At 37.6% G+C, this 26408-nt stretch overlaps 1 protein-coding gene across 2 annotated transcripts in view; it reads left to right on the top strand.

The window, feature by feature from the left end:
* Positions 1 to 26408, top strand: part of col4a2 (collagen, type IV, alpha 2) — a 280817-nt gene that overhangs the window by 135681 nt on the left and 118728 nt on the right. For both annotated transcript variants that reach the window (XM_039745915.1, XM_039745914.1), the window contains exons 5-14: positions 7794 to 7928; positions 8015 to 8059; positions 11401 to 11517; positions 20230 to 20298; positions 20598 to 20633; positions 20716 to 20769; positions 21051 to 21086; positions 21592 to 21633; positions 22515 to 22589; positions 23079 to 23123. In XM_039745915.1, the coding sequence (XP_039601849.1) occupies positions 7794 to 7928; positions 8015 to 8059; positions 11401 to 11517; positions 20230 to 20298; positions 20598 to 20633; positions 20716 to 20769; positions 21051 to 21086; positions 21592 to 21633; positions 22515 to 22589; positions 23079 to 23123 (654 nt within the window). The remainder of the gene's footprint in view (positions 1 to 7793; positions 7929 to 8014; positions 8060 to 11400; positions 11518 to 20229; positions 20299 to 20597; positions 20634 to 20715; positions 20770 to 21050; positions 21087 to 21591; positions 21634 to 22514; positions 22590 to 23078; positions 23124 to 26408) is intronic.

Genomic DNA, 26408 nt, shown 5'->3' with positions numbered 1-26408 from the left:
CAAAATGAAAAGACCCATCCATAATTTGGTAATACTTTCTTTCCAAAAGTGTACTGTGCAAACTATTAAACCACTGTAGGAAAACATTTATACAGCCTTTTAAAATTCAAATTGGGAGGGATCTGTCAGGAAAGGCATCCAGTGTAAAATTTTGCCAGATCAATATGCGGTTAACAATACAGATTTCCATGCCAGATCAGTTGAGGCCCAGATTATTTACCACCACCACCAGTACAGTCAATCAAAAGTGTGGTGGTGGAAATTGGGCTACTGTTGTCTGAAGAAGAAGAAGAAGAGGGGGAAGGCATGTCCAGAGACATGGGGAGAAGAGGAAAGTAAAGAGAGTGGAAGTGAAGGAAGTAATTTTGAATGTTGGCAATATGACTGGTAAAGGGTGAGAGTAAGCTTATATGATGGAGAGAAAAATGTTGACATATTGTGTGTGCAAGAGACCAGAAGGAAACGGAGTAAGGCCAGGTGTATCAGAGGCAGGTTCAAATTGTTTTACCATGGTGTGGATGGGGAGAATCATGGGGTAGGAGTAATCCTGAAGGAACAGTATGTAAATGTTTTGGAGGTGAAAAGCATTTCAGACAGAGTGATGATTATGAAACTGGAAAGTGAAGGTGTGATAGTGAATGTTATTAGTGCATATGACTCGCAAGTTGGGTGTGCGATGGATGAGAAATTAGATTTCTGGAGTGAGTTGAATGAAGAGGTGGAGAGTGTATCCAAGGGAGAGAGAGTAGTGATTGGAGCGGATTGCAATGGACATGTTCGTGAAGGGAACAGATGGGATGCTGAAATGTTGGGTAGGTATGGTGTCAAAAAGAGGAATGAAGAATGTCAGATGGTAGTAGATTTTTGCACATAAGGATGGATATGGTTGTGGTGAATACATATTTAAGAGGAGGGAGAAACACATTGTGATGTACAAGAGTGGTGGAAGATGCATACAGGTAGTTTATATCCTATACAGGAGATTCAGTATGAAAGAGAATGGAGACTGCAAAGTGGTGGCAGGGGAAAGTGTAGTTGGACAGCATAGGATGGTGGTCTGTAGGATGACGTTGGAGATGAAGAAGAGGAGGAGAGTGAGGGCAGACTAAGGATCAAATGGTGGAAATTGACAAAGGAAGACTGTAACGAGGAGTTCACTGGAGTTTCACTGGGTAGCACTGAAAGGTTACCAGACAGCTAAGCAGCTACAGCAGAAGTGGTAAGGGAGACAGTTAGAAGGGTGCTTGGTTTGACATCTGAACAGATAAAGGAGGACAAAGAACCCTGGATGTGGAATGGGGAAGTACAGGAGAGTATACAGAGGATGAGGTTGTCAAAGAAGTGAGATAGTCAGAGAGATGCAGAAAGTAGACAGGAGTACAAGGAGATATGGCACAAGGTGAAGTGAGAGGTGGTGAAGGCTAAAGAAATGGTGTATGATGAGTTGTATGAGAGGTTGGACACTAAGGAGGGTGAAAAGGACTTGTAGCAATTTGCTAAACAGAGGGATAAGTGGGTGGAGAAGAGTGTCATGAGTGATTTGTGACAAACGGTAAAGGGAAGTTCTACAGGACGGTAGTGAGACCAGCTATGTTATATGGGTTGGAGATGGTGACACTGGAGGTGGCAGAGTTAAAGATGCTAAGATTTGCATTGGGTGTGATGAGGATGGACAGGATTAGAAATGAGGACATTAGAGGATCAGCTCAGGTTGCAGACAAAGTCATAGAGGCGAGATTTCATTGGTTTGGATATGATTTTAGAGTGTATTTTAATGTTAACATACACATGCAACATTTGTTTTCTTAATACAGTAAAATCTCAGTTTAGCATTTCCTTCTATAACATTTTCCCACTTTTTACATTTTTGAATGGCAAGTGGTGAGGATGCCTCGTGTTTCAGGGGGAACCGAATGTTTGAATGCAGAATGTTTGTTTAAGTTTTATTTTATCAATATTTGTTTATCATTAAGTTATTGTATTTACTGTATTACAACATTGACACATATTTTATATGTGTGCTGTATCTTTATTGTAACAAATAAAAAGAAGCATTTTAAACAATAATAAAATTTTTCAACTAAACCAGCGTTTAACATTTTCATATTAATTTTTTAAATGGTTCCCTGCACAATGGTGGTGGTATAGTACTGTGTGTAAAGACAATATGGGATATACAGTTGTCAAAGCAAGGCATATTTTTCATTGTACTCTTAACTGAAATTATTAATCACAATTATAATCTCAAATCATCAGTTAATACTTTTGCCATAATTGTGCATCTATTTTTAAAAGTTTAATTCATTGTGTTTGGTACCTAAACTCAATGCTGTATGTAATAAGTTAGGGTAAACCACAATTCAGCATACATTGCCTTTAGTCTAAACTCTGCAAAACTCTGTAACAGTACAACACTATAGACAAAAGTGTTATATTCAAATCTGATTGAAACTACCTTTTTTATAAGATGTGCTACAGGGTGAGATTATATTTATGTTCAGATTTCACGTTATTTTTACAAATTAGCTGTTTCGGTTAAAAGAGTACAACTTCCTGTAAAATTATATTTTGCAGAGACAATTAACCAAAGCTCAGGTCATTCACTAGGAAAAGCAAGAAATGATTTATGGCACAAATGTTTTACTCATGGTCAATTGTGGCTAGCAAATTCCTGAGTAAGGAGCTCCAGTAAAGTAATAATATTAGATCGTTTTAGAAAATAAATTAAAAAAATAAATAACAAGCATAGTGTACAGAAAAGTACTCAATTAGTTACATAGTACTTCTGATGCATTTGATTAGCAGTATAACAGAGGCCCAATGCCTTAAGAAATTTCCCAGGCAAATATATAACATTACACCAAATATTTTATATAACAGTAGTTCAAGTCAATAGAGCATACATATCACAAAAAACAATATTGCAACTTGTAGAACTGCAGTTTTGCACAATACTCTGCAAGTCCTTATAAGTAAAGGAGAATGATTTTGGGGTGTGTTGAGAATGAAGCTTTTGAGAAGCACATGCATTCTGTGCCCATTTAGACCAAACAGTTCTATAGGTGGGATTTAGAAAGAAGGAGGAATTCACATTTTTCTCATGTATTTCTTTGCATCAACTGAACTTTTGTCATGTGTACGCCAGCAGATGGTAGATGTGTAAATAACTGAGGCCATCTAGAGGTAGACATTAGACCTTGCAAGAACAAGTTGTTAACTCGGCGCATTTCTTGTGATTTATTGGCTGTGCACTTATAAATATTTTTATTTCTGTGTTATTTTGATTTTGTATGTTAAAAAATTGAATGTAAAGGAGTATGTCCATAGAGAAAACAATATGACAGGACATTTAGAACATCATCACCATATCCCGGATGTGCTGTCAGGTGCTGGATTCGAGTCATTAACTGAATTCAAATATTAATCAATCTTTCTTGATAGAGCCGCTTTCATTTAAAGTCGTGAGGAAGAGTGCATTAAAATAGAGAGCAGAATTTAATGAGACTAAGTTAGCAGAGTACATGCCGATGGGGTAACTTAAATCAACAGGGGACTTAAAACTATAATAATTAATCACTGCCTTAGTATGGCACTTTTTATGGTTAACATAATCACATTGTGTGCTACACCCACAGAAGAACTTATTCAGACCAATGCAGCTAGGTGCATAAAGGTGCTTGACTTCACACTGCAGGAGAACCCAAACTATATCAGTCTGTCTTTTTTTACCCTCCCTTTTTAGTATACTGCTATAAGTACTTTATAATCTTTATAGTACTAATATAAACACATTCCTTTGCTGCCAGAATGCATTATAGGAATATATGGAAAGTTTAACTTGGGCATTCCCAGCAACACCAAATAAATGCAGGAAATGGTGTATGGATGTGAAAAAATAAATGAATCAATCAAGCAGTTAATTATCAGTGTGTGTCAATGCCAGTAATTAATTAAATAATTTTTAAGGCTTCTGGTTTTATTTCTTTTACCTTTCTCTGTAGAAGGTGGTTTCCAGATGTTAGATTTATATCAAGGTAACAGAAGCCCACTTGTGTTTACAAAACAGAATATTACATTTCATTAACAAACACAGTATCAATTAACAGTGAATTTAATCCATATCCTACGGAAATTACATTGGGTCAATGCTGCTTTGATGCCAAAAAAGCAGAATCAAAAAGCAATGAATAGTTTATAAAAAAAATAGTGTAGATAAATGTTGGTTTTGTTGCACTTAAAATAATACTTGTGTAGCTTGCATATCCACAACAAACGTAAGGTAAGCACAGGGGGTTGATCTGATATCATCGTTAGCCTTTGACATCACAAGGTAGAAGGTGAATGATTTTCTTGGAATTTCAGAAAGTGACAATATCAGCTTAAAAGTGGCAGGTGCTGAATTCATATTAAAAGGCATGAAAATTAATTAATTAATTCACACCACATTTACCACTTCAGTTTTATAGTCACCATTCACAATGAAATAATTTGTTTTACATTTCTCAATTTTGTACTTACCATATATACTCGCATTTAAGTTCTCCCGTGTATAAGTCTGGGCTTGATTTTATTGTATAATTTCCGGTACAGTATTTTATATTGTCGGTCGTATAAGTCGAATGCAAAAAGCATTGGTCCAAGAGATTACGATATACTAACGCCCACCTGAGAGAGTAACCATGGAGCACACTGCCTTTTTTTTCTATGTATTGTTCCTACATAACCACACTATTCTGAAGCGACATTTGCACTGATTTGTGTTTTTTGTATCTTATACCCTCATACACCTTTATGGTAAGAGCATCATTTATCTACAATGGAGCATTCGATCAGAAGAAAATATGAAGCTGGTTTTAAATTAAAAGTCATTGAAGTGGCAAAAGAAATTGGTAACTGCGCTGCTGCAACAAAACTCGATGTGTCTGAGAAACTGGTGTGAGATTGGAGGAAGCAAGAAGACGTAAAAAAATAAATAAATAAACATTGAGTGTCATATTTTTGAATGGGGGTATAAGTCGGGGTCTGATTTTATGATTTTTCGTGTTTCAAGACCCAACTTATACGCAAGTATGTACAGTAGATCGATATGAACGGGTGCCTGAGCACTGTCAAACCCCCAAAAGCAAGGGGCTGCTGTTCCATTCCGAATTCTGCTCCGTCAAATTACCGCACGTAAATATACAATTGTGCCACATCTGTTTTGTCAAACAGTTTCTCAATGGCTAGGGATACTGTATATGACCAGTATGATTAACACAATCTATCACTAGACTTTGGCCATTCTCTGCTAAGACATGAATGCGAGTTGCAGTAGTTGCAGCTGAAACGGGTAGCAGTTTCACAGATTGAATAATTTTATCCATCAATTTTTCACTATTTTTCACATTAGAAAGGTATATAGAAATCACAGATAAAATGCTTACCATGTGCTTCTTTTATTATTTTCGTATCAGAGAAAAATTTATTGTGCTTGGCCAGTAGTAGTTATTTTATCATCATAACTATTTCACGCCATATTACAGATCAGCATTTAAGAGTGATAACATTAGAAAGGTATATGTTTTGGTTCATTCGTCAATGAAATGACAATTATCTACAGTTTTCCTGTTAAGGTAGTTTAACACAGTTTTTTCTACCTGCTATAAGATAGTGGTTCTCAGGTTCAGTATCGTGGACCACTGTGGGTACAGGTGTTCATCTCAACAAATTTCTGCTTTTAAGTGAACTTCGTTAAACAGGCTGTTTTGCAGTTTCAGCCTTTTTTGTGTGAATATACAAATTACGAAATGAGTTTACTAAATTTTCATTGGAATGTAATAAGCATGTGGGTGTGTCATACTGAGATGAAGGATTAAAAGTGAGAACCCCTGCTATAAGCAGATTAGTCCTATCTAAAGTGCAATCGAGTTCAGTGAATCACCGTAAAAGTTAATTTTCATTAGTGTTAAACAACTCTAAAACTTAAAATTTTTATAAAAAACGAATGTATATTGATCTTGCTTATTTAAAATTATAATGGAAGAAAGAATTTAATACAACATATACTGTATATGATGATTCCTTTCCTTGCATAAATAGAAATTTGACAGGTATAAACTGATTTATCATGTGTGTGAATATGTGAGTTACTGGATAAGAGCACTGGTTCTCATACAAGAGTTCTGGGGACCCCATATGGCTGCAGGATTTTTTTCCAACCATTGGCTCTTATTAATTTGACTTCTAGCTTAATTTAGCAAGCTGTTTTTCCAATTTTCTGTGTTCTGAGGTCAATGTAGAAATTTAAAAACTATATTTAGAAATGTTTTATTAGAATGTATTCATGAATGCAACAAGGAATAATTTAGTGTTGTCTTCAGCTTGGTTTTTAACATTTTCATTATCGTCATGAATGTTATTCTTTTTCTCCAGGTGTTCTTGTTATTTAGTCCATTATTTACTAATGAACACATTAATGGGTCTGCTCATTGTTAATAATGATTATATGGATACAATTAATGGAGCAAACTGCATAGGAGAAAATACCAATCAATAGATTAAAAAACAAAAGCGAGTCAAGTATTTATATCTATAGCAAAAATACCAATGTTTCTAAATATCCTATTAATGCAAAAATTACACTGCTGTGATTTTCTGAATGAAGGATAAGGAAATGAAAAAAAAAACAGTTAATCATGAGATGAGGTTAATTAGAGGTAAAATGACTCACTGATTGTGAAGCTAGTTGAAACAAAAACCTTCAACCACACGAGTCCCAAGGACTGAGTTTAAGAAGCAGTGAGTGAGAGTCCAGAATTGAATGATGAAGTGTGTCGTTTAATGTGTATGAGTTGTGTGTGTGAGTTTGTGTAGGAAGTAAGGAGGTTATAGTGGGGCCCAACTCAGCCCTCAAAAAGTATTGGCTCTGTGAGAATTTGGCCCCAATGTATTCTCTCAAAGACAGCGCATCAAGCAATAGAAATACTTCTGCACATATCCTTATACCTTTATAAGCTATGTTATTCCTCGTCATTATGAATCTACTCTGCTCACTTAAAGTTCATGAGAATTAAGCACCTATTCTAGATGTACCGTGCCTAGAAGAAAAAACACTTTCACATATTTACTTATTCTTTACCAATTTAGAGATTCAAAGATCCATTTCTTTGGGATGTGGGAGAATGCTGTAGCATTTGGATAAAAAACACATACAAACAATGGGAGAATATGCAAACTTCAGGCAGACATCTTTTGAATAATGAGTAAGCAACTCTGAACACCACCAATGTGTCCCTACAAATTGAAGCAAATTAATAAATTAGTGATTGGGTGAGTGTGAAAGCATATCACACAGCATCCCACCAGGAGATTAGTGCCCACTGGATTATTTCAGTAATCAGGAATTACTTTTTATAACTCTCTCCACAAAGCACCCATGTATAAAGTGATTCACTAAGAAAGGAAAGATGTACTTCTGTACTGCAGCATTGTGTAAAATTGCATAAACTGTAAAAGTTCTGTTACCCTCTGTAAACATCATAGATTTTGAAATACTAACAAGAACACATAAGCAGATGTCAAGAAGAACTGTACTAAAAATTCAGTTCTAGAACAGCAGTGCTAAACACTTTGTTGCATAATGTAAGTGTGTATTTGTACAAATAATAAATAGTAATTCTGTCTGGTATCACTGGCAGCAGGTCGGCATATTTACCTGGCCAGAATTTCCTGGCATTTGACAGTGTGATATGGTGGTCTCTTTAGTGTGCTCTCAAACAGAATAACAAAGCAGTAAAATTGCCTTTCTCTTGCAGGGTCAGCCTGGTCTTCTTGGCCCACAAGGACCGACTGGGCCTCCAGGCTTCCCTGGCCATTCTGGTCATCCTGGCCCTAAAGGAGAGAAAGGTGAACGGGGAAGGTCAGGACCATCTGGCCCTAAAGGCAGTGTGGTAAGTGTTTTTATCCCATGTACAGGTATTTTGCAAGCTTCGCTCAGGAGTTTGACTTGTGTTTTCATTTTTTCCTTTTTATACAGGGAGCAGAAGGCGTTCCAGGCTTTACTGGAGCTGACGGCATTCCTGTAAGTCCTGTTTCCAGAATGATATCTTCCATGTTGTATTGAAAGATTTGAATAATCCATAAGCACATGCATTCAGCAGCGTAAAAAGGTGTATTGTCTGTTGCCATCCTGGATTTCCACACAAACAACTGACTCATATTGAGAAGAACCTCATCCCTTATGTCAAATGTTTCTTTCAGATTAGGCCAACAGGATAGTGCTTGCTTGCCAGTGACATGGCTACCCAGTTATACAGTGGTGCCTCGTACTTCGAACTTAATTTGTTTCAGGAGACCATTTGAACTCTGAATTGTTTAAAGTCCAAATCAATTTTCCCCATTAAAAATAACGGAAAGTGAATTTATCCATTCCCAGACCCTAAACAATACCTATTTCGATAAACTTAAAAAGCATATACACATAATTTAAAGAAAAAATAACATTATTAAATGTTATGTCATGTTAAATGTTATTAAATTTTACTTGTGTCCTTCTGTGCTCGATATAAACAACGGTTGCCACAACTACTATATCCCTCCACAATAATAGCGAGATATCCATGTTCCTGGCAGAGTTTTGGTCTTAGGCTTATCTTCAAGTCTTCAATGTCACCAATTATCGACTGTGGTATTTGACTGTTGCATACTTTACAAGTGCATACTTTGTTACTGACTGAAACTGCATTATGACACTACCATTTTACACCTCCTCTTTCCTTCACTTCAAAGTAAGCCTCCTGATAAAATGAAAAGGCACATACAGCCTAACTGCAACCAACAGAAACGGTCTCGCCAGCCTACATACACACCAGCAAATAGACGCATCTACATCACGCCAGACCAACACAGGCAAGATGCCTCAGAACAAAAAAGACAATGTATGACAAACCACAGAGCGACATTATCTGAAGATCAGTGGCAACAACGAATTACACATACAACCTTTCTGAAGAGCAGCAGCAAACTGCCAGACAACAAGAAACATTACGACGTAAAAACTACAGGGATTCCATAACACTGACAACTCAAAACAAGGTATTCCTCTTATATTATGGCGTAGGCAATTCCCTATTCGTTTAGCATATTGTATAACTATCACCAAGTCACAACGACAAACATTTAATAATGTCGGAGTTTATTTGTTTATTCAAAAACCCGGGTTAAATGTACAAGTACTTGCGGGTTACACACGGAGGGATATTTTTTATTGACAATAACATTTATGCAACAAATTGCGTTTTTATTATAGATGTCGGTATACTACATTACCTGACGGCCACACTTCACACATACTGACTTACATGTGCCCTACATTTCCCTTCTTATCCAATATGCTCTGTTAACCTTTTAATGTTACACTTTGTATTGTAAATATTCATGCTATTGTAAGTGACTATAATAACATCCCATACTAATAATGTGACTATTCTAATATTGAGTCTTCTCACAAGTCACTACTTATTAAAGTAATCTCCTTTCTTACTGTAACGTGTGATGTTCTTCTCTCCCTCATCATCATTTATTTAACAGTTTTATTCTTGGGAAATTTTCACAAGTACAGTGGAACCTCGGTTTGCGAGCATAATTCGTTCCGGAAACGTGCTCGCAGTCCAAAGCACTCGTATATCAAAGTGAATTTCCCCATAAGAAATAATTTAAACTCAGATGATTCATTCCACAACCCAAAACTATTCAAATAAAAATGATTAATTCAAAATATAAAGTAAAAATACATAAAACAAATTAACCTGCACTTTACCTTTGAAAAGAATCATGGCTGGTGTGAGTGACTTTCTAAACTCTTGTGGGATTCCACTCAACAGGACGACACGCCGAAGAGCGTCTCCCAGCGCTGCAGCAGTTCGCTGTATAAGCGTATCCAAAAAGATCGCGGACATGCTGTAAGCGCCTGCCATCGATGGGTGATACAAGGAACATTATAAAGATCCCGCTACAATAAATAATCGCGCTGTTGCTGCTTCAAGCTGAATAAAGCTGTACTGAGACTCAGCTTCGTGTTTTGGGGTGCAAGACGGGGACTCGCACTTCACAGCACACACACATTCACAATGCTGTAGTAAACAGTATACGCTCATACGGATGTTGACTATATGAGTGAGGCACGCAGACTCAGACGGAGAATAGGAGACAATTACCCTCAAGAGAAGAGGAGAGACAGAGAGAGAGAGAGACACGCACGTGCGTGAGAGAAAGACGCACAAGTGAGAGAGAGAGAGAGGGAGAGGGAGAGAGACACAGACACAGACACGCGCGCGCGAGAAGAACCATCAGCTCAGTTGTGATCACATGATGCTCAGCAGACAAAGTGTATCAATACTACTCGTATTGCAAGACGTCGCTCGTTTATCAAGTCAAAATTTATTAAAAAATGTAGCTTGTCTTGCAAAACACTCGTAAACCAAGTTACTCGCAAACCGAGGTTCCACTGTACAATTTGCTAGTAATAAATTAAAACATGAAAACAATAAATAAAATAGTAAATACTGAATAATAAAATGAAAATTGCATTTACTGTAACTTAATGAAGAGTGCTGATTGCCTGTGTGGCTGGTGTGAGAGGAAGAGAAAGGTTACTTTTTAGAAGGGGAGTCATCTTCCATAAATATCCTTCGCGATAAGTTCCTTTTTCACCTCAGTCGTTGATACTACAACCTCCTCTTAGGCTTCGTTACTTCCACAGTTTTCTTGGATGCCATGGTTAATAGATAAGGGTTATATATGTAACCAAACACACCAAAAATAAAGTGAAAAAAGCACTGAAAACACAATGATTTTTATGCTCACTGCGTAAGCGTAATCTGTTGCTGCATTTTTTCAGTGTGCTCACAGTTCGCATGTAGAAGCATTGTTTGAACTCTTGATCAAATTTCTCTCGGATTTGCCGTTCAAACTCTGGAAATTAGTATCATTCAAACTCTAAAAGTTAGAATCATTTGAAGTACGAGGCAACACTGTAGGTTGTTTTTATATACAAAATATTTTGGCGGGAGGCCTTCTTGCATTACTGGAATAGGGTTATAAGTCAAAAAACATACCATCAGGTAAAATTATGATGTTTCCAAAGTAATGGACTATTAATGTAATATTTCAAATAAGCAGTGGCATCCCGGGCAGTAAAGGAAAACTCAAGCACATAGAGGGAGCCAATTTACTTTCCTACCTGGCGTATGTAGGTGATTGAAATTATCTTTTAGATGCTAGAGTTCTTAGTAATGATAGAGAAAATGCAGCAGTCAGACATTACTTTACCTTTTTCATTAAGCATATTTCATTTTGCTAATTAATGATGCTCACATTTCTCAGATATTTTGTATTCACTTATATTGATTTTCTTGTGCCCAGGGTCATCCAGGTCAAGCTGGACCAAGAGGTAAACCAGGTGCTGATGGCTGCAATGGAACAATTGGAGACTCTGGCCACTCTGGAGTGCCCGGGATTGTTGGATTTCCTGGATTGACGGTAAGTATCCAAAATGCATACACATAAAAAAATGTAATTAATAAGTAAGCTTTTATTACACACAACTACAAAATCAATATTTTAGTTTAGTGTGCATCTTAATATAATTTATGAGTCCAAAGATTAACTCAGTGGCAAGTTACCCCATATAGAATATTTGTATATTTGTCAATGTTTGCCTTTAGGTGTCCATGACAATGTGAATTCTTCATGTGTAAATCATGTCAGCATTTTGGCAGAGTTATAGCCAGTGTTCTTACAGTGTTGTTATATACATATTTGACTATGTTAAAGTGCTATACTACAGCAAGACATTGTACCATTGTGCTCACTGCATTTTTAGTAACATACCTTCCATCAATTCTTCAAATAATTGATAAAAATTTGCAAGGAATTGTAAACAAGGTGCTGTCCCCTTCTGTGCCCCCAGTTCTCCTTCTCTTCTGTCCCTACAGTTTTTTTTAAGTGGCAAGGGCAACTAGAGCAATGATGTGAACAACACAAAAGAATACCAACATAAAGGTTATCTTGTGAGTTTGTGGTTCCCATTTCTTCCAAGGACGACTACTTGCAGCCTAAGAGGAAAATAAATTGTTTCTGATTGCCCCTTCATTAAGGCTTCTGTAGAGGGATAAAAGTACATAGGATAGCACAGTAGTGGTACAGCTTAATGGATCTTGCATACTAGGTTTGAATCTAGTGTCTGGTTGTTGTCTACGTAGAGCCTGCATACTCTTCCTGAATGAATATGAGCTTTCCTGTCACAAACAAACATATGTAGATTATGTGAATTGGTGATTGCAAATTAGTATTAGGGCGAGTGTGAGTGGATATAAAATGACATATTATATGTCTAAATAAAGAGAAAAAAGTAGAAAGCCAAGCAGGTCCTGTGTCCATTAAACATACCATTTTGTACAACAGAAAATCATATAATTAAATTTAAAAAATAAATACGGAAATACACATATTCACAAATAACTTTTTAATTGCTTAGCCCAGCACTGCATGTAGCTAACAAGGCTGCTGATGATGCATTGTCCGCTTAATATCTAGCTACAACAACACTTCACCACTGATAAAGTAAAACTGCACCGGTGATATTACCAGGTTTAAACAAACATATACCGTGGCAGATGTTAAACCACTGAGTTCACTATTAGAAGCGTTAAACTCCTCAAAAATTGAATCTTTTCAGCACTCATGTAATCAAAACTGCAGTTTATTTCTGTCGAGCAAAAATAGCTCAAGTTTTTTGATTTTTCACCAAACAGTAATTTTCATTCAGATCCTTTTTACTATTTAATTTTTGACTGTGTAGAACATATGCATTAAACATTTATGTACATATAACAACAACATTTTTAATTCTATAGCACATTTTCATGCAAGGAATGTTGCTCAAACTGTTTTACACAATATAAAAGAAGAGTTACAAGAGGAAAAAAATCAAGAAAGAAATAGATAATTATATATAACTACATAAAAAATCTATATATATAATTCACTAAGGCAAGACAACCATGAAAAGCACGCGGAAGGGGCGTGGATTCACTAAGCCGACAAGTGAGACCCCTATGGCGCACGCAGGAAGGAGCCACACCCACCAACTCCAAGACCATTGGATACGACGACAATTCGCAGGGCCACGCCCACCAACTCAGACGCGACGACACAGAAAAAATGGCGTCATTTATGTTCGTCTGTCGTAGAGGCCACATGCAGTGCAGGTCAGGTTAATGTCATGTACCTCCGAGCTACGTTGACTGTTCATAGAGGCATGTTTCTCGCGGAGGTGAATCGCCATATGCAGCGTGTGAAACGGTTTGCGAGGGGTATCCCATGGGATCCTTAAAACAATCCTTTAAAACTAAGGTTAAAGCACAATGAAGGAATCAGTCTTTAAAAACCAATAAGCCCTGTGCCTCTGTTTCATTACCGTCTCACCTGCTTCACCAATGCAGGCCCTGCAACAGTCGAGATGCTCTGTCAGCAGCTGACCTTCTCTGTGCCTGACCGGTTCACACAGAGGCAGCGCAAGAGAAACTCGCGCCAGAGACAGACAGAGGCACACACACAGGCAGCTGGTGGGCGGCTCTCCATGAGTTTCTCTTGCGAGCGGACACATGAGCAGGTGGTGTGTATGCTTCGAGAACGAGGCTGGACACGGCTTGCGACCGGGCACATGAGCAGGCAGTGTGTATGCTTCGAGTGTGAGGGCGGACGCGACAGGACCATCTAGGAAAAATCATGTCGCGGATGTGATTCGCTGTATGCGGTGTGTAGAACAGTTTGTTTATCGCAGATGTGATTCGCTGTATGCGGCGTGTAGAACAGTTTGCGAGGGGTGTCCCTGTGTCTTTCCAGAAGTGTTTAACCATCAATAAATAATTATGCGGCATTTGTTATGCCACGGGTTCACTATTGTGTTGTATTTTGCTCTCTCCAGAGTTCCATCTTTTCATTCACTTACTGTTGTATTCTCACACTAACCTGTTTTAGACAACCGTGTCTTTCCAGAAGTGTTTAGCATTCAATAAATAATTATGCATGAGATTGAGCGTGTGTCTAGGCGTGGGTAAGCCGTTGAACCCCATTCGGGCTGCAAACCGTGGAATTGCCACTAAGTGCGACTCATACGCTCCCACTGTTTTTGTCCCTACCCTTTGTACACACCTCCCTCCCACATGTTGACTGTTAATAGAGGCATGTTTCTCGCGGAGGTAAATCGCCATATGCAGCGTGTAAAACTGTTTGCGAGGGGTATCCCATGGGATCATTAAAACATTCCTTTACAACTGAGGTTAAAACACAATGAAGTGAACAGTCTTTAAAAAACAAGTTTTCAGTTACGACGCACGACCGCGTGCAGCATAGCAAAGTGTTGTACACGCTACATACAGCAATTCGCATCCGCGACAAACATGCGTCGTCTTAGATGCTCCTGCACTTTGTACACACCCCCCTCTCACCTCGCTACGCCGCACGGACGATTGTGTGTTGGTTCGTTCCGTGCATTGTTACAATGTTGCTTTTCTTGCTGATTTATTACATTACCGATTTTGCAAATGTTAAATTTTCTCCCTGTGCTTAAAAATTATTAAGAAACTGGCCTGATTATGCGGCGTATGGTACGCCGTGGGTTGGCTAGTAATTTATAAAGAATCAATATGCACTTACATAACACAGATATACAAGTCCATTAAGATAAATCTGTTCCTATGGTCAGATGGGTAGGGAGGACATAAAAAATAAAACTCAAGGGGTGAGGTGGTGGAGAAAAAAAAAATGTGTAGGAGTTTTAGGACAAAAGGCTGTCCAGCCCCTACTGGACATTCTACATAACTTACAGGTGCTGAAGTCAGTCTTACTATTTTTTCATCTTCATATTAGTCAATTCGATGCTGTTGGTCTTGTAGACAGTTAGAGTATCGACTTTCATTCTACCATCATATACATATAATATATACAGTATAAATTATACACCGCATTCCAAGAAAAACACCTGATACCTACTGTCAAATTTGGTTGAGGTTCTGTGTAGCTAGTTCAGGGACTGGGGCCCTTATTAAAGTTGAGGGTCGGATGAATTCAACCCAATATCAACAAATTCTTCAGGATAATGTTCAAGCATCAGTCACAAAGTTGAAGTCACGCAGGGGTTGGATATTCCAACAAGACAAGGACCCAAAACACAGTTGGAAATCTACAAAGGCATTCATGCAGAGGGAGAAGCACAATGTTCTGGAATGGCCGTCACAGTCCCCTGACTTGAATATCGAACATCGAAAATCTATGGGATGATTTGAAGCAGGCTGTCCATGATTGGCAGTCATCAGATTGAACTGAACTGGAGAGATTTTGTATGGAAGAATGGGGTCAACAATACCTCCATCCAGAATCCAGACACTCATCAAAGGCTATAGGAGGACAGCGTCTACAGGCTGTTATATTTGCAAAAGGAGGCTCAACTAAGTATTGATGTAATATCTGTTAGGTTACCCAAATTTATACACCTGTCTAATTTTGTTATGATGCATATTGCAGATTTTCTGTTACTCCAATAAACTTAATGTCACTGCTGAAATCCTACTGTCTCCATAAGGCATGTCAGATATTAAAAGGAAGTTGCTACTTTGAAAGCTAAGCCAATGAGAAACAAAAATCCAAAGAATTAAGAGGGTTTCCCAAACTTTTTCATATGACTATATATATATATATATATATACACAGTGGTGTGAAAAACTATTTGCCCCCTTCCTGATTTCTTATTCTTTTGCATGTTTGTCACACAAAATGTTTCTGATCATCAAACACATTTAACCATTAGTCAAATATAACACAAGTAAACACAAAATGCAGTTTTTAAATGATGGTTTTTATTATTTAGAGAGAAAAAAAATCCAAACCTACATGGCCCTGTGTGAAAAGTAATTGCCCCTTGTTAAAAATCACCTAACTGTGGTGTATCACACCTGAGTTCAATTTCCGTAGCCACCCCCAGGCCTGATTACTGCCACACCTGTTTCAATCAAGAAATCACTTCAATAGGAGCTGCCTGACACAGAGAAGTAGACCAAAAGCACCTCAAAAGCTAGACATCATGCCAAGATCCAAAGAAATTCAGGAACAAATGAGAACAGAAGTAATTGAGATCTATAAGTCTGGTAAAGGTTATAAAGCCATTGCTAAAGCTTTGGGACTCCAGCGAACCACAGTGAGAGCCATTATCCACAAATGGCAAAAACATGGAACAGTGGTGAACCTTCCCAGGAGTGGCCGGCCGACCAAAATTACCCCAAGAGCGCAGAGATGACTCATCCGAGAGGTCATAAAAGACCTAAGGACAACGTCTAAAGAACTGCAGGCCTCACTTGCCTCAATTAAGGTCAGTGTTCACGACTCCACCTTAAGAAAGAGACTGGGCAAAAACGGCCTGCATGGCAGATTTCAAGACGCAAACCACTGTTAAGCAAAAAGAACATTAGGGTTCATCTCAATTTTGCTAAGAAACATCTCAATGATTGCCAAGATTTTTGGGAAAATACCTTGTGGACTGATGAGACAAAAGTTGAACTTTTTGGAAGGCAAATGTCCCGTTACATCTGGCGTAAAAGGAACACAGCATTTCAGAAAAAGAACATCATACCAACAGTAAAATATGGTGGTGGTAGTGTGATGGTCTGGGGTTGTTTTGCTGCTTCAGGACCTGGAAGGCTTGCTGTGATAGATGGAACCATGAATTCTACTGCCTACCAAAAAATCCTGAAGGAGAATGTCCGGCCATCTGTTTGTCAACTCAAGCTGAAGCGATCTTGGGTGCTGCAACAGGACAATGACCCAAAACACACCAGCAAATCCACCTCTGAATGGCTAAAGAAAAACAAAATGAAGACTTTGGAGTGGCCTAGTCAAAGTCCTGATCTGAATCCAATTGAGATGCTATGGCATGACCTTAAAAAGGCGGTTCATGCTAGAAAACCCTCAAATAAAGCTGAATTACAACAATTCTGCAAAGATGAGTGGGCCAAAATTCCTCCAGAGCACTGTAAAAGACTCATTGCAAGTTATCGCAAACGCTTGATTGCAGTTATTGCTGCTAAGGGTGGCCCAACCAGTTATTAGGTTCAGGGGCAATTACTTTTTCACACAGGGCCTTGTAAGTTTGGATTTTTTTTCTCCCTAAATAATAAAAACCATCATTTAAAAACTGCATTTTGTGTTTACTTGTGTTATATTTGACTAATGGTTAAATGTGTTTGATGAGCAGAAACATTTTGTGTGACAAACATGCAAATATATATATATGTCTGATCCAAATTATATCCTGTCAAGTAAGTGATTAAGTCACTGTGGTGCAATATCTGAGGCTTTGCCACAGACACTGATGTCTTAGGTTTGATCCCTGCAAGGGGAAGCAAAAGAGCGTACTGTACACATGATGAGAAGGGGAAACGTGTCATGTATTTTTTGACAGGTACTATATATAATATATATATATTGTGACAGATTGGGGGCGCTGTCGCTTCCTTGAACCCTTGTCCAAAATGCCAGACAACAGATAAAAGTCCAAAAGTAGACTATATGTATTTTGCACAGTGCACAAACCACCCTCCTTTCCACAATACTCATACAATCAATCACAATACACAATAATAAACTCTCCACCACTCCCAAACGCGTTGCCACCCTTCCACCCAGCTCAGCTCTCCGTCTGGGAGCTCCCACAATCCTTTTATACTCCCTGACCCGGAAGTGTTCCAATCCCCAGTCCATGTGATCTCCTATCACTTCCGGTCAGATAAAAGTCCTTTTCTTCACCCCGGAAGCACGTCATTCCCCTTGTCCTTGTGACTCGGACGTACTTCCGGGGCGTAAGGCAAATAAACATCTTTCCTCCCTGCAGCGTCTCCTAGCGGCCCCCATGGTATCCAGCAGGGCTGTGCATAAAGACTCCAATGTCCATGATGCCATGCTGGTCTTCGGGGCACCTCCATACTGCAGGGAGGGCTCCACCTGGGCAAACGCATGCCCTAACTGCTGGAATCACTCTCAGGAGGACAACTGTAATTGCATCATTCATGAAAGAATGTACAGGAAATGACAGAAGGAGACATGATAGTGAAAATAAAGAGCACAGCTGGATTTCTTTAAAATGGCAGAATTACATAAAATACATGCTATTTGTATTACCAAAACAATATGGTGTGATGATGCAGGTTCTCTCCGTGCTCCCAACGTCCTTATGGAAGCCCTAAACCTAACAACATCGGTAATGTCACCAAGATGAGCTGACAAATGAGGACAAGTCTCACATGAAGCCAGGGATTATATCCAAGAAGTGCCAAAGTGCTTTTATTAAAACAACAAACAGTGTCCAAACAAAAGTGCAGTGCCTCAGGTTCAATAAATAATCCATCAAAATGAGTGTCCAGGGGGATAAAAATCAAATAAATAAATCCTTTAAAATATGATGTTAAAATGCAGTCTCTATCATCTCGATCTCGGCACACCCTTCTTTCTCCTCGGCTCACCCATAACTCGCAGCCGGCGGATACCCCATAGCCATGAACTCCTTCAGCCAACCTCTGTCTTGGCCTCCTTCCGGACGTCACTGCCAGACTGTCCAAGGTCAGCCCTCCTCCCTTCATTTTTTGCGCTCCCACAGTCGCTCCTCTGATCCCTCTGGAGGACACCTACCCTGCTCACCCCACTCCCTTGAAACTTTCAGTGGGACGAACTAACCCCTACAGTGCCACCAACTAACGCTCCTTCGCAGGGCCCCAGCTCGTTCGGCTTCCTTTTTTCAGGTGGCCAGATCCTCCTGCTAAGACTGCTCTTTACTGTTCATTAACCTCCTTTTTCTTACTTCCTCTGTCCATCTATATTCTTCCATTCATTCCCTTCCCTTTTCTCTGGGTTCGACCCGCATATATACACCCCCCGTGTGCCTCCATGGGCCCAGCGCCTTAATCACACACCGCTCTGTTTTTCAATACGTGTGTGATTTCAAGAAACAGATCAATACTCTGGAATATTTTGGCTTGAAAATGGATATATTCAGTAAGATTTTAGGCTTTTGCTTTCATGCAAGGAACAGTGCTGCACAAATACAAGTTTGGTATTTCTTGAAATTTTATTAAGCACATAATTTAATTTATACCGTTAAGAATTCTGAACTTATCCTGTAAGTAATATGCTCATGTTCGGGTGGAGTGGACTGAACCAACAATATTGTGATTTAAGGTCCAGTGTCTTAAAGATCATGCTGCATCCTTAAGGAGGTTTTTAATTATTTTGCAAGCTTTTCTTTGCAGTCAAACCTGAAAAACAAATCTGAAATCGGTCGTATCAAATTTGTAATAAAATTGTTTCTAATCATTCCAGATGGGTTATAACCGTATCTGCAGAACATCTTTCAGCAATTGAAATTGAATTGAAGTTTAAGTTCAAGTATAATTTTCCAGCCTGGTTTTTGGAATTGTTGCCCATGCCGGTAATTAAAAATTTTAAAAGAGTAAACAAAAAAAAAAATTTGCATTCACACATTGTAGCAAGGAACATAATTATAAGATTAACTAATGCAAGCAGGAATTTCACTGTACTGTGTACATTTGATAATAATGACCCTACAAATTATGTGAGAACATCATCATAAAACTGTGTTAAACAATGTGCATTATGCTGTGCTAAAAACTGACATTTAACTGTCATTATGTTAGTGGATCTAGACTTTATAGTATCTTAAGCCAAAGAAAGGTGCACACCAGTGGAGTTAAAACATGGTCTTTCTGTCTGGAGACTACCAGACTTTTGTGCTCAAAAGAGGAAAACTGTTTTTCTAATAATGAGAAAGGTTTCTCTTCTTTGGTCTTTTCATGGAGGTTTCACCTTTTTAAATTCAAATTAGACCTGAAAGCTTTCCTTTCCTTGTTAGATTAAACTCATATTTTATTGTATGACTCTTCTGTACCAAAAGTATTGATGTCAGGTCATTCCAGATCATTTTTATTTTTTGTTGAATTTTCCTAGTGCTTCTATTCTTGTGGTTTATCATACATTTTAATCCTTTTATATTATACACAGTTGAGTTTTAAATTAAGTTTGAATTATGTTTTTGTTTTTGTTGTTTTTTGTAACTGTACATTCTGAATGTCATTATTTTAAATATGTATACATTTTTTTGTTTTATTTACTTTTATTATTCTTCAGGGCATCATGGGCCCTAAAGGACAAAAGGGTGAGCCTTGGCATGTAACAGTAATTATGGAGCAAATGAGGGTAAGAGTTTGCATGCTTTTTTTGAACATACTGTTTAATTTATTCTAATATAATCAAAAATAATATCACAATTTTCAATCTTAATACGAAAGCAAACATGAACATTGAAAAAATACTAATTTAAATTTTACTGTTATATGTGGTAAAAATTGATTATTGAAAATACAGTTCTAACTGAGTCTAGTGTTCCCCTAATATTTGCATTTAAAAAGTCACATTATGCATACCTTCAAATGTACTACTTTAAAGTTGTGTTTCTAAATTTTAAGTGGCCGTTTTTTATGTTTGAATATTTTTAGGGAGATCCAGGTGACCCTGGCTTTCAGGGATTCCAGGTGGGTGTTCAATCTAATCAAGTCTCGCAGTATTATATGAAAAGGTACTTAAGAACTAATCTTTATTTCCTTGTTTCTACAGGGTCCTAATGGAGCTCCAGGTCCTATAGGTCTGCAGGGCGCTTCAGGTCCTCTAGTAAGTCTTTGAGATATTTTTTCGTTACCTCCATCATTCTAGCTCCTTAGCTGGTGGAACCTCTACTAAGGTTATCCATAAAGTCTGCATTATTGTGTGCATATATATATATATATATATATATATATATATATATATATATATATAAAAGAAGTGCTTCTCAAAGCATAAAATAAGCAAAGCCAAGCAAGTTTCTTGCTAGATGTCCGAAAATTATTCTCTTCAATTATGCACTTAAAGTGAGGTTGTGTGCTAATTTCTGATTACTTTTCTGTTTACAGGGACGACCAGGACCCCCTGGACCACCTGGACCAAAGGTTTGAGTGTTGTTGACCTAAAAAAACTTGGCACTTTGTTCTAAATTCTGTGTGTTAAGTTGTACAAACAACTTTCCATTTCTTTACAACACAGAAAGAAATGCATAGTTACTTTCTGAAATGCACAGCTAATTCCTTTTCTTTCTGGAATGCACAATTAATTTTTGTTCTTCATGTTCATTGAGGGGGGTCTAATTTCCTTAGGACAGTCAAGGTTCTGATGAGCAAAGCAATACTAATCTATAGCCCCTCGCCATCAACAATGATCATTCATGCAGAACTTGTGTTACCTGAGCTTGTAGTAAAATAACATTTTTCAAATTTATACAATATTATTAAGTGTAACTTACATAATTGATATAAATTATAAATGGAATATGATACATTTCACAGTTTTTATGAGTTGATTGGTAAAGGACATAGCCAAGAGTTAATGATGATGAGGGATAAATGATAGAAATTTACATATTACAAATGTGTGCTGAAGGTTCCTTTTGATTTTTAGGGTTCCCAGGAAACAGCACTGAAAGGAGAAAAAGGAGAACTAGTAAGTATTTCTAGGCTGTAAGGGGGAACAGTCACTATTGTCAGACTTTGTAATCCAATATTCAATATGTTTAATGAGTGTAAAACCTCCCGCAGAAGAATAAACATGTTGATTTGGACAGGGCTTTGCAGTCTGTCAGGAAATGTTACATTTCCATTCCTCTATATGGCTTATCTTCATCTTGAGTGACTTTACGTTTGTCAGGTTATCTGACAAGTCATATGTTATTATGTTAGTATTAGAAACATGCACCATCATACAAGTATAGCCTGAAAATCATCCATATTAAATAGAAGGATGAATGAGTCCTCCTGTCCAGTTACCACAAATGTTGAATTTATACAATCTCCATTTGACTGACCAGGTTGCCCAGATGGCAACCTTCCAAAACAGATTGTGAAAAAAGAAACAAATGAACCACATGGCAGGAGTGCCAGGGGTATCCTTGTTTAATAACAGTTGGATTCATCCTGAATAATGTAGGGAAAAAGGAGAAAAGAAAGTAGTTCACTACTATAATGGTTAACATCTTTATGCCTTCTTGCACATTTGTCCAACAAATGACAAAGACTTCTTATTGAATGTGTCTTTATAAGTAGACAGCCTGGAACAGGTATAAATGGATATGTGGCTAATGCTCTTTTTTCCAGTTTGGCTTCTTCATTTATGAGGGGGGAAAAAATGGGTAAGAGTGTTGCATCCACACCTTCCCCTTCATAACATTCAGGTCTCAGAAAAAGCCACTTTGTATCTGCACACAAAATCTTCTTCTTTCAGTTTGACCAGGAAAAATGCACTCTTGTTTTAGAAATAATAAAATTTGACTTCTCATGATGTTCGCTATCTTCAAATACAGATTTTGTGTTTTGTCTACAATTTAGGGTGATGCTGGGCCACCAGGAGAACCCGGGAGATACACTTTTGAAGCACCCAAACCTTCTATTAAAGGGCCGAGAGTAAGCGTTATATTTTAGTTTGAATCATTATGTCAATTGGTAACTTTTGGATTTGGTAGTCTATTAAGTTCTGAGGTTGTTTTGATGTGGTCCACTTGTTGATGTCTTTTTTATAAATCAGTAACAATGAATATGCCTGCACCTGTGTCAAAAGGAGTCAATCTGAATTTTAGTACAAGCAAATAATAGTTACGGGTACATACCGTGCTAAAAGTAATTTAGTTAATTGAGAAAGTAATTCACTATATTTTCTCTTTTACATTTAACTATTTTATATGGGTAGCCTTGCCTCTTTGAGCCTTTAAGTGTGAGTAGTTCTGTTTTAATCTTTGCTACACACTGGTGTAACTTAAATGAGACATAGGGACCAGGAGGAACACACAGTGTGTGAGGAAAGAAGAGGATAGGGTGACTTTGGCAAGATGCAATTATTGAAATATAATAAAGAATAAAGTTACTATTTTAACCTTGTCTTTTATCATTCCAAAGGGTGACATAGGAGGTAAGGGACCCAAAGGAAATATAGGAGAGCAAGTAAGTGTCATCCATCCAATCTATCTATCTATCTATCTATCTATCTATCTATCTATCTATCTATCTATCTATCTATCTATCTATCTATCTATCTATCTATCTATCTATCTATCTTTGGATTCAGTTAAAATGTGTTAATAAATCAAAAATATTCAAAGTATTACACAAAATGAATAATTATATTAGAGTGCAAAGATACAGTGGGATGCAAAAGTTTGGGCAACCTTGTTAATAGTCATTATTTTCCTGTATAAATCGTTGGTTGTTAAGATAAAAAATGTCAGTTAAATATATCATATAGGAGACACACACAGTGATATTTGAGAAGTGAAATTAAGTTTATTGGATTTACAGAAAGTGTGCAATAATTGTTCAAACAAAATCAGGCAGGTGCATAAATTTGGACACCACAAAAAAGAAATGAAATCAATATTTAGTAGATCCGCCTTTTGTAGAAATTCCAGCCTCTAAACGCTTCCTGTAGGTTCCAATGAGAGTCTGGATTGTGGTTGAAGGTATTTTGGACCATTCCTCTTTACAAAACATCTCGAGTTCATTCAGGTTTGATGGCTTCCGAGCGTGGACAGCTCTCTTTAACTCACACCACAGATTTTCAATTCTATTCAGGTCTGGGGACTGAGATGGCCATTCCAGAACGTTGTACTTGTTCCTCTGCATGAATGCCTTAGTGGATTTTGAGCAGTGTTTCGGGTCGTTGTCTTGTTGAAAGATCCAGCCCCGGCACTGTTTGTGCTTCCTCTGCATCACTCTCGCATACAGCATCTCCTTGTGTAAAGTGCGCCGAATGGTTGAACGATGCACAGTGACTCCATCTGCTGCAAGATGATGTTGGAGGTCTTTGGTGCCGGTCTGTGGGTTGACTCTGACTGTTCTCACCATTCGTCGCTTCTGTCTATCCGAAATCTTTCTTGGTCAGCCACTTCGAGCCTTAACTTGAACTGAGCCTGTGAACTTCCATTTCCACAATATGTTCGTAACTGTGGAAACAGACTGCTTCAATCTCTGGGACAGCTTTCTGTATCCTTCCCCTAAACCATGATGGTGAACAATCTTTGTCTTCAGGTCATTTGAGAGTTGTTTTGTAACCCCCATGTTGCTACTCTTCAGAGAAAATTAAAGGAGGAGGGAAACTTACAATTGACCCCCTTAAATACTCTTTCTCATTATAGGATTCACCTGTGTATGTAGGTCAGGGGTCACTGAGCTTACCAAGCCAATTTGAGTTCCAATAATTAGTTCGAAAAGTTTTGGAATCAATAAAATGACAATGGTGCCCAAATTTATGCACCTGCCTGATTTTGTTTGAACAATTATTGCACACTTTCTGTAAATCCAATAAACTTCATTTCACTTCTCAAATATCACTGTGTGTGTCTCCTATATGATATATTTAACTGACATTTTTTATCGTAACAACCAACAATTTATACAGGAAAATAATGACTATTAACAAGGTTGCCCAAACTTTTGCATCCCACTGCATAGTTCCATTAGAATTTTTTCAAAGTGTTACCTAGGGGATATTGCAGATATGTGCTCCAATTAAAAAAAATTAAATCATTTTGAGCTAAATACTAAATGGTATGCAAATACCATACAGTAAATATCACTGGGATGCTTTTAATTAACAGGGAATGGCTGTGTTGTGTTGCCCGAAGATTCAAACGAGGAAAGAATTTTGTGTTTCAGTTAAGCAATAATCCAAAATACATGGCCAAGGCAACACAGTAGATGTCCTTGACTGACCCAGTCAGAGTCATGACCTTATTCACATTGTAAACTGATGTCGAGATCTCGAAATGGCTATCCACCGCCTATTCAGCTAGTCCTACAAGAACAGACATGATTCACAAAGAAGAATACACATCTGGGAACAACTCATTAAAAAGTCTGTAGTAAATCAATTGCTGTAAAAGCTATACCAGTAGGGCTTCTTCCTAAAATACCCACCCTCAATATCTCTAGTTTATTCACTTAAAACCACTCGATTTCAGAGAGACAGCAAAAGAAACTAAACAAAAATCTTCGAGAAAAGAAAAACCTAAAATTGATTTTAGTAATTCAGGAGCTCAGTAGCACAAGATAACTGAAGCTAAATAATTATTTTGTACATTGTAGTGGGTGCAGAACACACATATAGACCACTGTAGCTACTTGGCTCCATGCGTTTCAGAAAGTGTTTCTGTAATTTTGATCATTGTATCATTATATGGCATAACAACAGCAAGTCAAGTTTAGATAAGCATTGTGGTCTATGTATATACAACGTGTTAAAAAGCTGTGGCTGTGTTCTGGCATGGCATGTTTTCATTTTCAGTTAGACAGTAACTTGAACTTTCTGTAGTTATTCACTTAGATGTGCTGTCAGAAGGTGGGTGTTGTGCAGCCTTGTGCTTCATCTGGTGTTGGTAGACAGATTTGTTGATTTTGGTGTTTTGAGTACTGAAATTTGCATCTCCTGTGGTTCTTTATTATAATCTCTCTTAACAGCAATCCTTTTTACCTCCTTTTAATGGGGTGTGACACATCATTTACTTCAAATGCATATTTTGCAATACATATTTTCACAAACATTGCTGCCAATTATTTCAACCTTACATTGACTTCTACTCTGTTGTTGTAACTGTGTTGTGTTGTGCTCTATTGTAGTAACAGCAGAGAGCACACACAACATCTACGACAACATATCATTAAGTTTTACTACTAGTCCACTGATCTTTTTGAATATCAATGTATAATCTGATTTTACACAAACAGGTTACATTTATTTATAACATATGCAATGTGCTTTATGCACACGGAACACACTTTTTGGTTGTAGACAGTTCATCATAATCAGAAGCTTGCTGTCTGTCGGATTAGGTTAACAAGCGCACCATTGCACTTTGCAGTTCAAAATATTTGCTCCTACTTTGAGCACTGTCTTCACGAGGCACTGGATTGTGTTAAAATGTTGCTCAGTGAACCCATCTAATTATTTTGACCCAGTTTTAAGCAAAATTCACTTGTCTCCAAACATACAGTGTATATATTATGTCTGGCCCTCTGAACCTATTGTACCTTTTATCCAACTCACAGAGCAGCTAGAGCAAATTTTTCAGTTTAAAATGGCAAATACTTTAAAGTGTAATGTTAAAAGAGACATCAATAAATGCTTACTGAATATTATAGCAACAATTTTTCATTTTAGTTGTTTTTTCTTTGCATTTGTGGTTCCTTTTTGAAGAGGCATTGTAAAGAAAAATGTATCAAAATAAAATTTCC

Source organism: Polypterus senegalus, chromosome 2 (genome assembly GCF_016835505.1).
Source record: "Polypterus senegalus isolate Bchr_013 chromosome 2, ASM1683550v1, whole genome shotgun sequence".
NCBI lineage: Eukaryota > Metazoa > Chordata > Cladistia > Polypteriformes > Polypteridae > Polypterus > Polypterus senegalus.
This window is presented reverse-complemented; position numbering and strand designations above follow the sequence as displayed.